Below are 12,530 nucleotides of genomic sequence, written 5' to 3' on the forward strand. Positions count from 1 at the left end.
TGCTAAGTAATTATATCAAAAGGTGTTCTGTCTGCTGTTTGCCTTGATAAGTTTGTTAGCTAAAACAAACTAAACAAGCTAAACTAGAGCTGTCTAAGAAAGGACATGAGTAGTAAGTTTAGCAAAACTGGTGTGTTGGGACAGTTATTGACTTGGCTTTTTTGCTTCTCCGAACATAAATAAAGAAATGCATATTTTTAGAGTGAAGTTTAGGGGATTTTTTTTTTTTTTTATGTCTTTGAAAAAATGAAGGTAGGCGTAAAATGATAGTTTTATATGCAGACAGTGAACTTACTGTGCCTTAAACTCAGGTCAGCACTATCATTTTGAGAACTGAACAGTAATACTCAAATTAGTCAAGGGTTATAGACCCATTGTTTGTCTTTATTGATAATGCACAGGTATCCTTGGGCTAGGGCTGTTTTATTATTTTTTATTGAGTGTTTTGCCCTCAAGTCATACATCCACTGACTACTTAAAAGCATCCTTTAAAAATCAAGCAATGTGGTTATGTTAATGTTGGCTTGAGTTCAACACCTTCTCCCAAAGGGAATAAAACTTGAAGTTTTACTTGGTTCTGCTAATTGTGACTTGATGTTCACTTGATTGTGAACATCTTAATGGAGTAGCTCTAACAGCATTAATTTTCTCTACTTTTTTTAATTTGTTGGGCTTATGGTGACTGATAATTGTTTAACTCCCCTGCCACTAACTTGCTAGTATTAAAGTCAGTATTAGGGTTCCACTGAAATGAGGAATACCTTTATCCAAGGGAGGACATGGTATTTTATCACCTGGGTTTTTTGGCTTGGTTTATTGCTTCTGTACACACATACTTCTGTTTTTGCATGGGAAGATAACCTTTAAGATATTACTTAATTAAAATTTATAATAAAGTTGTTATTTTTTTCAATTTTGTTGAATTTGATGTACTTGCTTTAAAAAAAGGGGAAAAAATGGGCTGTGAAAAGAGATAGTAGTTTTCGCTACAATACCATTAGTGTAGGGATCAGTTGTGCTTCAGTTGTATCATACTTAATGTGTGTACGCTTTTCTCTTGCTGGTGGCAGATATGGGCCAATTATAGTCCATTTATGCTGTAAGAGGTGGGGGATTTGATGTGATGGATGCGTAGTCAAATATACATGAATTAAACGAGAAAACTTGTTCTTATCAACCCCAACTTTAAGTCTTCTGCATGACTCGAGTTGGTCCTTATTAAATTGATTAAATTACTTTGGTCATCAGCAGCAAGCAGCAGGGAGCAATACACAGTTTCATTGTTTGTCATCTTGTCACAACTTGGTTGTCACTATTTGTCATCTATCTAACCATAGCATAGTGTAAAGTCTGCATTTAGAAAAACCTCAATAGCTAAGAGTTTCAAAGGCAGATTTCTGCCTAGAAAGTTTAATTTCAAATTTACACTGCAGGAGACTTTTCTTGATTACATCAAGAATTCAGTATTGAGGATGCCCTTGACCTTAGATAAAATCGTAGGGAATATTATTTCAATTGTAAGTACAGAAGTATCACAAGTGCTGCTTTTCTCAATAGAAGTTTGCATTGTGTTTGTTACTTTCTACGATTCTAATCAGATGCATAATGAAAAAAACACCAGAATATATTTGGAGTTAAAGCAACTGAACCATGGCAAGTTTAATATAGCTGTTCTTTACTCTTAAATGAGTGACTTGGATTTGGGTAGAAATGAAATTTATCCATTGAAACTTTTTTGTGCCTTTTTTGCCTTATTCCCTTAATATGGTGGTCATGTTACTTCTAGTGACAGGTCAGTCCTATGAGAATATGGTGACTGAGATCATGTCAATGGGTTATGAACGAGAGCAAGTAATTGCAGCGCTGCGGGCTAGCTTCAACAATCCTGACAGAGCAGTGGAATATCTTTTAATGGTGAGCACTTTTTTTATCTACACCTTGTTCTTTCACTTTATTTTGTCCTCACTAGAGAATAATTTTAACTATGATTTACTTGGTTGTTTTGGGTGTTAGCCAATCAGTGAGAGTAATACATTTTCATAGAGGAATAACTACAGAGCATCTGGAAGTCTGAGATTCAGATTTTGAGGGTCATAATGTGTTACAGGAAATACTGAAGTCAACCCTAATTGCTTCTATCACTACTTTGCTTTTATTCTTTGTTGACCTGTATGGATACATATGTGAAGTGTGTCCCTTTGCAGTGATAGTTTTCACTGCCAGTGGCTGGCCCAAGGAATGATTTCATCACATCTTCGTGACAGCTATTAGTATCTATAATGTCACAAAGACCTTTTTTTTTGAAGTTCCAGTTCATTGTTTTTGCTAGTAATGCACAGTGTTCTTGATAATAGACTTTCCAAACAAAGATTTGAAAGTTTTTTTGAAACATTTTTAATTTAACTGGTGTTTTAATTTAAGCAGTGTTTTGGAGAAGAAATAATTTCTCATTTGGAATATAGAGTTTGAAGGGTGAAATGAACTTCATTGACATGAGAAGAAATAGAAAATTTCACTTTAATTAAAATCTTGTTGGTTTAGGGGATTTTTTGGATTACTTCTCATTGTATGCCATAATCTGAGAGGTGTACTGTCTGTATCCCAGAGAATATGTTCGGGAACTTGTTGCTTAATCAGTATTTCTTTAGTTTTAAGTCTTTAGTTTTTTCTCTAGCATACCATTTTTTCACTGATGTGCTTTTTACTTGCTCCAAATCTGAACTTTATTAAACTCTTGAAGCCAGATATCTTGAACCAGCTCTTACAGAATATACGTGGATTGAATTTCTGATAGATTGATAAGAAAACTGTCATCTTTAGCACCTGTTATAAAACTTCCCTTTTGTAACTGCTGAAGAAAAATTGAACAACTGCAAGTCACTGGCATGCTTGCTACTTATGTTAATGACCCCAAGACTTTGTAATCTGCAGATTTTAGACAACAAGTGTTTTGAGTACATGAATGTAAGAAGTTCAGTTCTCATCTGCTATAAGGCCAATAAAAGGTGATATATATTGTCTTGCCCTAAGGACAAATGCAGTGGCTCACATCTACCTGCTATTAGTCTGGAATATCAAGTTTCTAGAATATCAGATGTTTGTTTTTCATGGCTTAAAACCATTGAATTTACTGTTAATTTACTCTGTACATATACCATAAATCCAGTGCCTCCTGTAAGTGTTGGGCTTCCTTTGTCAGTCAGGTACAGTGTGCAGTCCTTGTACACTCGGTCTGGCGTTTCCCTGCTCTACTTTATTCCTGTTCAGGAAGTCCAGAATAGAAACAGAGCATCCCTATGATGGAGTTACACACATGGCGTGTCTGCCAAATGGATTAGGCCTGACTGATCTGAACAGTTCATTTCTATTCCTTCACTAGGTTTTGAGTTTAAGAGGGGTCCATCTGCTACATAAGCTGGTCCTTTTCTGTTTCATGTTATCCTTAGTGAAAATATGTTTACGTTATTCTTCCTCTTCCTGATGGAAGAGGGAGTAGGGAGTTACTGTCTTGCTTTTAACAGACCCTATAAACTGGCAGACTTGTACTGTCCTTCTAGAAAAATCCTGTTGTTGCAAAGTCTTTCAAATTTCTCTTGATCTGCTGGGGTCTAAACATGTTCCTTACCATCCTGCTGTATCAGAGAAGCTTTTCTTCAGTTAATACTCATCCATTGATGACACTGTTCTTTGACCCTCTGCCTACCTTCAAACTATCATCAGTGTTACCTTTTATACAATATGCAGAGTAGGATTAGGGTCTTGAAAGCTCTAAGTGTATACCACTGTCCTGGTTTAAAGAATCAGTACACCAGAGGTACCTATAAAATGCTGGAAAGAAAGTGTCAATAGATTATCTTAACATGTAACTGTTGCTTAAATGAGACCTGAAAGATTCCAGTTGTCCATGATTCACATTACAAGCTCTTCAGTTTTCATGGCTTCATGGCTGATGATCTAGGTGTAATCCTGTGTCCTTGAGCTGTGGTCGTGGAAGGAGGTCTCAATTCCAAAAGGCACCATTGCTTTTTCTGTGCCCCAGGTTGATCTTTGGAGTCATTTGCATTCAGATCTCCTTTTGACCCAAGGATTTCCTAACCCTTAATTAAGAAGGAATTCTGTCTTTCCTCCAACAACCAGGCTGTTGATTGTAGCCTCGTAATCTGGAAATTTTTAGGAAACACTTCTTTTACTGTGAGGGTGTTCAAACGCTGAACAGGCTTCCTAGAGAGGTTGTTGATGCCACATGCCCATCAGTCTTTGAGGCATTTGGACAGTGCCCTTAATAACATGCTTTAACTTTTGGTCAGGCCTGGAGTAGTCAAGCAGTTGGACTAGATGATCACTGTAGGTCCCTTCCAACTGGGACTGTTCTGTTTTAATTATGTTACATTCTTTGTGCTGGGCCTGATGTGATTATTCCTCTGCGGAGAGCACTATCAGCTAAAAACTGCTCTGGTGCACAATTAAACAGTAAACAATTTTTTAATCCACCATAAGGTGCAAGAAATGGCCCTTTAGCTGTCTGAGCAATATTTACTTTCAAAATTAATTGTATGTGGATTGTTGTCATTCTTTATTCTGTTGGATAGCTGTATGAACAAGATGCATACACTTCACTAGTCTTCTAAGATTACAGTTGCACATAGTGTTGCTTATTTGGAGAGTGAAACTACAAGTTTGTATTTAAGAGTTAAGTGCTGTTCAAGATGACAAATAATTTCAGAGTAAATTTGGTTGGACTAGTTTCCATAGAGCTTTCATTCAAGAGCAAGCTTAAGGTTTAAACAAGCATATGTTGTTTGATCTGGGCACAGATCACAGTCTCAACATATGCCTGTAAATAGGTGAAATCAACCAGTAATTTCCTAAGATTAATCCACGTTCTTACATTATACTTAGATTCCCTGAAATTACTGATTTAATGAGAAAATGTGTTTAAGCAGTGCTCTGTAAGGTACTGATAAGAGTGAGTTACCTCAGTTGTGTTATGAATGGAATTTTCTTCCTGCTCTGCAGAGGAAAGGATGTGTAGCAAGCTGACCAAGCCATATGATGGTAATGAAGTGTCTGACAGGGAACACTTGCATTTATTCCTCTGAGAGGCTTAAATGTAGACTTGATGATTAGTTGATTTTATGCTTTGATGTGCTTCTTATCTCACAGGTAAAGAAAAGTTTTGCCTGGGGCACTATCCATTTCTCGCTTTCTAGATGCAGCCTTTATATTAGATGTGTATTTGTCTTTTTTGTTCAGCTATGGTGATGAATGTAGCATGTGAAGAATATGTTACAGCAGGGTTTTTAATCTACATTATGTACCAGTGATTTCTATGGTAGGCTTGCCAAACCTCTTCATTGTCTGGTTACTCTTAAGTTCTATGATATATTTCCACCCACTCTGTTCCTTATGTTTTATGATTCCCAAACTGAAGTATGCCGCCTTCAAGGTAGGTGAAATATATAGTTATACCAATTCTGCTGCCTTCTCAGGCTTAGCTGGATTTAACATGCTGTAAGACTGTAGAAAAAACGATTTTTTTGATGCCATAGGAACTGAGTATTGTGAGGTAGAGGATCTTGTATTGTCTTGCCCTTTTGGATCTGGGTTTAACATAGCTCCTGCCATTGTGATTCTGTGTATCAGGAGGTTTACTGCTCTGTAATCTGCCTCTTTTTCGTTCCTGTCAGTCAACTTCCTTTGCCTGTATCAGCAGGATTTGTAGTCAGTCTTTCTCGGTGTCTGTTCCATGCCAGTCTGCCCAAATTTCTAGGCTTCAGGGAGGATGGAAAGGACAAATTTGGTGCAGGACTTCACTGACAGAGGGGCAAGCACGGTTAGGGTATGAAATTTGAAGGATTCCCATGCAGGAGAAGGGCAATAGGGTAAGGTCTGTCTCTGTGTATAACCCACGTTCTAGTTTACTATAATTGTTCTTTTTCAGATTAGTCGATTTCGTTCTCTTGAGCAATTAGTTCCTGTATAAAGTTTGTTTGCAAATGGAAAATAAACAAAATGCAAGTCAGCTTTTTTAAACTGCCACTATTTGGTAACATACAGGCCTTTACACACTTAAGATACAGTAAATGACATTTGTCACACTGTTGTGTTGAGGAAAGAGGTCCAAATAGCAATGTTCTTATGTCCCTTTTTAATTACTTGCCAGATTGTATGGCATCTGTAACCTCACTGTTAGCATTGTGTACAACAATTCTGTTGTTGTAATGTAACTTTATTTGCGTAACACTGTAACATAATAACAGTATATTTAGTTTAACTTCTTCACTCATATCAAATATCTTAACAGGATGCAAAGCACTTATTTGTTTATAGAGTAAAACGCATTTTTAATTGATGCAGTGCATACATTACTCCCTCACTACACAAACTACATTTTTCTTATAAAAAAATAAGTTACTCTTTTCACAGTATTCTTTCAATTGTAAATGTATACCTATCACAGTATCTTGTTTTGTCTTTGCAGTGAAAGCATAAATGTGTTTTTCTTTGTTCTTAGATTAAAAAAAGTCATGCAGTAAAACAAGTATCTTTCAGCATTTTGTAGATTAATTTTGTGAACTGTGGCTTTAGGGCATACCCAGAGATAATCAGGCTGCGGCTGAACCCCCTCCTCCAGCAGCAAGCAGTGGTGCCTCTCAGTCTTCAGCAGTGGCAGCAGCTGTAGCAACTATACCTACAACTACTGGTTCACTGGGAGGTAAGAAAGGTTATATTTGATAGGTTGTGAAAAACATGCACTTCAGCATTCTCTTCTTCAGGGAGTTTTAAGTTCCTTGTGCTTGTGAACTGATCAGAGTGAATTAAAGAAGAGCTGTAAGATGGAAATTCCAATTCTGGTACTTCCTTGGAATTAATGGCTTGTTGTGTGTGGATATATCTGGAATAAAGCATGAAGCTTCTAAAAATGCTGTGAACTTGCACAATTCCTTTGATTCAATATTCTGGATTTAAATGTAAGACCATAAATGTGGGGATGGTGTTTTCTTTCACTTTAAATTCTGGCTTCCTACTTCTATGGTTGATTGCATTGTCAGCTGATTATACTAATGCATTTACTGCTTAGAAATTGGAATATAAAGGAATAAACTTTCAGTAACTCTGTGAGGTGTAGCACCCAAGAGACCTATCCAGGACCTGGGACTCTTCACTCAGCAGTGCAGCACATGAGCAGAGTGGTTGGTGCCTGAAGAGAGTTGTCTTAAGGAAATATAGATGAAAAAGCAGCATAATCAAGGACTAGGAAAGGTCTGCCTTAGGATGTTGCAGAGATATGGTGTTCAAGATACAAGGCAGTTTTAAACATACAGGTAGAAGTGACAAACATACATGGTATCATCCATAAGGAGAGAATGGGGGAAAGGAAGTATTTTGGACCACTTTAGACACTGCTGTGTTCAAGGCAGTACGTAAGTATAGGATATATGGGAAGGCAAGACTCACTTGTGAAGGACAGAACTGATCTATTGCAGGAGGAAGAGAGCTCTTGTAGGCATAGAGACAAAACAGTAAGCTGGGTAGGTGCCTCTGAATCAGGTTACTCAGAGATGGGACATAAAAAGTGTTGGAGATAAAGGGCAGAAGGCTGGGTGAAAAAAAAAAAGCATTGTTTAACTATAGTATAACGATTCTTGCTTAAAGCTAGAGTAAGTTAGTGTGAGGAAGTAAGCTTTTATATTGTTTAGTGAGCGGTGTATTGCCCATTTTCATGTCTTGATTCTGTCAACAGTTACGGTTTAGGTATGTATTCTATTAAAAATCTGTAACTTTAAAACACAAGCCATTTCATTCAATTTTCAGGACATCCACTCGAGTTTTTACGAAATCAGCCTCAGTTTCAGCAGATGAGACAAATTATTCAGCAAAATCCTTCTCTGTTACCAGCATTGCTACAGCAGATTGGAAGGGAAAACCCTCAACTACTGCAGGTGAATCTTGAAACAACAAAATAATCCTGCTAATTTTGATTTAGCTTCATAAGAAAAGGTTATGTTTGTTAGTAATAATGTGTTAATAACAGCTATAGTGTTCCACCGTTGACTTTTCAGCAGTTATTGCTGTATAGGATGTGTTTTCTATGACATTAGAAATGGGTCTCAGTCTCTTTAGAAGAGATGCAGAGGGCATCAGGCAGAAGGAAGGGTCACTGCAACTGAACTGAAGCATAAAGTTACATTTCTTATATTTAATCACTTCTCTATGAACTTTTTCCATATTCTTTTGACTACTTAATTCACTGAAAATAAATATGCTTACTTGCCTGTTGGCAGTCTTAAACATGTTTTATTTCAGTATATTTATTTCTTTTATTCTCCCATGCATCGCAGCAAATAAGCCAACACCAGGAACACTTTATTCATATGTTGAATGAACCAGTTTTGGAGTCTCGCCAAGGTTTATCTGGCAGTGATGATGGTGCCAGCACTGGAGGACTAGCAGAAGCTGGAAATGGTCACATGAACTACATTCAAGTAACACCTCAGGAAAAAGAAGCTATAGAAAGGGTGAGCCTTTTTTATTTGAAATGTTGCTTGGCTGTTGCTGTAGGGTATGTGCTTAAGACATGCCTTAACTTAAATTTTGCTTATACTCAGTAGATCTGCATAATTTTTTATACTTGATATTTCATAGCTGCTGTAGTCTTGTTTCAAATCACATTTCTTCTTACTTTATAGCAATTGAGTCTGAAATCTCTTGAATCTCTGTTACTGAGAAGCTGTAGAACCTTTAAATGATCACAGCCTGTAATAAGTGGTGGTTGAATCAGTTTCCCTCAGGAATGGGAACTCGGGCAGTAATTCCACTTGGAAAAGCTTCAGATAGTGCTATTGTAGAATGTGCTGTGAGAAGTTTCGAGGTACAAAGGTGTGCCTGTATAAGCACTGTTTGCAAAGTACTTGGATACTAAGAGCTCTCATAGTTAAGTAGATTAGTTGAAATCACTACTTAACCCAGTTATTTGTCTATCCATGAGAATTAGTTAATTATAGCTTTCTAAAAATGTGGGTAAACGTGTCTATAAAAACACACTTGGGGGTGGTATATTACATGCGTAAATACTGTGTGTGTAACAATGACTAAATACATATTTGCATAGATGGTAATGCCTCTGAGATTTTTCTTAGGACAAATTGCAGTGTCATGCTTTGGTACTGCTTTTGTATATTAAAGACTGTTTTTTTCAAGTGCCAAAGCGAAAGGTTGTGTGAGGAAAAGAACTATTTTAGTATAGGTGTCAATTCTCTAGATCTCTAGGAAATTGGCAAATAATAAAATTAGTCTAGTAAAACTGGCCATGTATTTCTTCACAGATCATCCTCTCTAGTCTGCTGCATTTCCGTTAGAACTATTATATGCAGTAGAGTATTGCCTCCACAACCTCCTCAAAGGTTGTATGCTACTTCAACTTTCCATGAAAGACACACCTCAAAATTTAGGTGTCTTAGTATTACAGCTGACATGTTCATGCTGTTTGTAAGTATGAAGTTAAATCTAAGAAAGGTTAATAATGGGCAATACAGGACATTGTTTCTTACAGAAATTTGATCTGCCATGTATGTAAAATGCCTTGCAGGTGCTGTGATGATTTTAAGAAAATCTCCAAATGGTTGCATGTATCTGCCTTTAGGTTAAAGATTGGCAATTGGTTTGCTGAATGCCTTTAAGTGCAGGCTAAACCCATTTCCCTTGGCACAATAATAAGCTATTCTCTAGTATTCCTATTCCAAATTGTCATTGTGTTCCAGACATCAAGTAGTTCTTTGACTTACAAAGAAACAGATTGCTCTCACCTTACTTCTTACCGCTTCATTGTATAGTCAGTTTTATAGAAAGTGAAAGTCCGGTTGGAACAATTGAAAGTATGGCTTAATGTAATGTGTTGGGGTGCATACTGGTAACCACAGGATGGGAACTTCTGTTTCAGGCAATTTGTATTAAAAATTTTGAGTGTTATATAATTAATAGTTTTAAATGGGCAGTATTTGAAGTTTTATTCTGCAGCAATGCAGTGTGCTGTTACTTCCTAACATTACTGTGACCCAAGTCTGTTCTAGTAACTTACTGGGTCAGTGAAGTAAGTGGTACATTTTATGTTGCTTCACTAGACTCATTCAAATCACTTTTTGAAGTGAGAATTGTGTTCACAGAGGTAACACTTCCTTATTCTTTACTCACAAAAGCCTGTATGTATTGAGCTAGGCAGCAATTTTTGTTTCAAGCAGGCAGTAATTGCTGAAGTTGCGTATCAAGATACGAGACATATAAAAAAGCTTAATATACAAAACGTATTTTCTAAATGTTTCTTTTCTTCAGTTAAAGGCATTAGGATTTCCTGAAGGACTTGTGATACAGGCGTATTTTGCTTGTGAGAAGAATGAAAACTTGGCTGCCAACTTTCTCCTACAACAGAACTTTGATGAAGATTGAGAGACACTTTCTTGTTTCACATCTCACACCAGTGCATTACACTAAATTTGCTCACTCGATTGTCTGGGATTTTGGGCTTACATTCATAATGCTTGGTGTATGGTATATGGGGAGGGGCAAAGAAGATAATATAGGCAGCAGAACAAAGAAAGCAGCAAGTGTGTCTGCTTTAAATCAGCAGATACAGAAAATGAAAAATAATATACAACCAAAAATCAGCTCCTGCAGACAATTAGTTCCTTCTCTAAACTGTAGGCTAACTTTTTTAGGTGTTCATTCTTACCGTGTACTAGTTCCAGCAATGTAGTGTAATGCCCTGCTTCATGTTCCTTTCTACTTAGTATTGGTATGGGAAGTAGCCTGTGCTACTAGGTTCTACAATCTGTATTTTGTGGCAACACTGGATAGCAGCTTTGTGAAATCTGAAAGATTGAGCAAATGTAAACGTGAATGCCAAAATAATGGGTAGTTATTTTGCTTTTAAGGTCTGTTAAGGCAGTGCAAGAAACACAGTATTTTGCTTAATGCTGGATTAAAGTAATGTTGGCTTTTTTCCAAATGAAAACCCATTTCAATTAAAAGTGTCCTGATCATTGAGAAACATCACACACTTCTTTGCCCCTCTCAAATGATCTGAGAAGCTATATGCATACAAGTAAAACTACTATCCTGTTTACATCTTTTGTTTTGCAGAATTACTATTCACCTCAATGTTATGTTGCAGTAAAAGTTTTCAAAACAAGTAATTGCATGTTTGGTTTTGTTATATGCACTCTTGTGAATTGAATATTCTTTTATTCTGCCAGCAAACGAAATGCAAGCTTCATTTTTGTTCAACCAGCTTTTACAATACAGCTGTAAGCATAAGAAGATATTTGCATTCTGTTGCTCTTGAGTAGGTTGTAATGCTCAAGCTATTTCTGTTCAGTAAAGACTTTCTTGGGTTTAGTCACTATGAGGAAGACAGGTTCATTACTGGAGGTATCAAGCAAACAGTCAATCTATTCCAACCCAAAAAAATCTGCACTCATTAATACCTTTCATTGAAAATAAGCTCTAGTTACAGAGTTTTGAATCTTACCTCTTGGTACCTACTTGTCATGTATTTTGTTTAGTCATCATAAAATATAAGAATCTTCCTTCTAATACATTGAATTTTGGAGACAATTTTGCCCGTCACTGTAATGCTAGCAACGAAAACAAATTCTAGTTTAATCTAAAGCTATTATCTGCAATATTTCTTAAACACAGCTTGGGGATATTTTGTGGTTTTACTGTTGTACTCCAGTTACCTGGATTACAAATTTATCTCTACAGTAACCACGAAAGTATTAGTGGTACAGCACAGAGATGTTGTAGCACTAATGATATTAACCATTTAGTGGTATAACTAAATAATTATTTTCTGCTTAGGTTATGTATCAGTGGATTAACTACTTAACTACTACTTATGCTCAAAGTACAAGTCCAAGTGTCTTGAGAAAAGAAAATGAGAAATGCTGAAATGTTTGTATTTGTTTCTTCATTGTTGTCTGTAGTCTGTTAAATAATTATCTGCACAAAATAGTGAAATGTATTAAAGCCTTTTACTTTCTCTTTCTATCCTTAGACATTTGTGATGTTTTTTCTAGATAGTTTCAATAATTCAGATTTATTCTTTTAAAATTTCATAGGTGTATAATGTCTAAGCAGTCAGTAGTACAACCCAAATCTATGAGTAGGAGGTGTGATATCACTAAATAGAAAATTAAGTCTTTCGTAATGCTTCAATTTTAGAGAAGTTAACATTAATACCTGAATCAACCAGTAGATTTCTGCTAATTAGGATTCTTAGTATGTTTATAGACTGGAAGAAATGACTTTCGGTTTAATACTCGGCAGGCAAAAAGGTATTATAAAGTAAAAGGACTAACTGCCAGGTACTTGAAAAATGCCAAATTGATACAAGGACTTCTTGAATGTACTTTTCTACATAGCTAATATCTAAGCAAAAGCTTTTTTGTTTGTGGGAGTCTGCTGATCAAACTGCTATTGGAAATAACCATTCCTTCTCTAGAAGTGTGGAGAGTAGAGCACGAATGTCTGTG

At 36.3% G+C, this 12,530-nt stretch overlaps 1 protein-coding gene across 1 annotated transcript in view; it reads left to right on the top strand.

Annotated features, from left to right (window-relative positions):
- Positions 1 to 12,045, top strand: part of RAD23B (RAD23 homolog B, nucleotide excision repair protein) — a 37,159-nt gene extending 25,114 nt beyond the window's left edge. Inside the window, exons 6-10 of the mRNA XM_065661698.1 lie at positions 1,787 to 1,914; positions 6,589 to 6,715; positions 7,816 to 7,943; positions 8,343 to 8,519; positions 10,330 to 12,045. Coding sequence (XP_065517770.1) covers positions 1,787 to 1,914; positions 6,589 to 6,715; positions 7,816 to 7,943; positions 8,343 to 8,519; positions 10,330 to 10,443 — 674 coding nt within the window. The 3' untranslated portion in view covers positions 10,444 to 12,045. The remainder of the gene's footprint in view (positions 1 to 1,786; positions 1,915 to 6,588; positions 6,716 to 7,815; positions 7,944 to 8,342; positions 8,520 to 10,329) is intronic.
- Positions 12,046 to 12,530: the final 485 nt, after the last annotated feature.

This window comes from Lathamus discolor, chromosome Z (assembly GCF_037157495.1).
Source record: "Lathamus discolor isolate bLatDis1 chromosome Z, bLatDis1.hap1, whole genome shotgun sequence".
NCBI classification, from domain to species: Eukaryota; Metazoa; Chordata; class Aves; order Psittaciformes; family Psittacidae; genus Lathamus; species Lathamus discolor.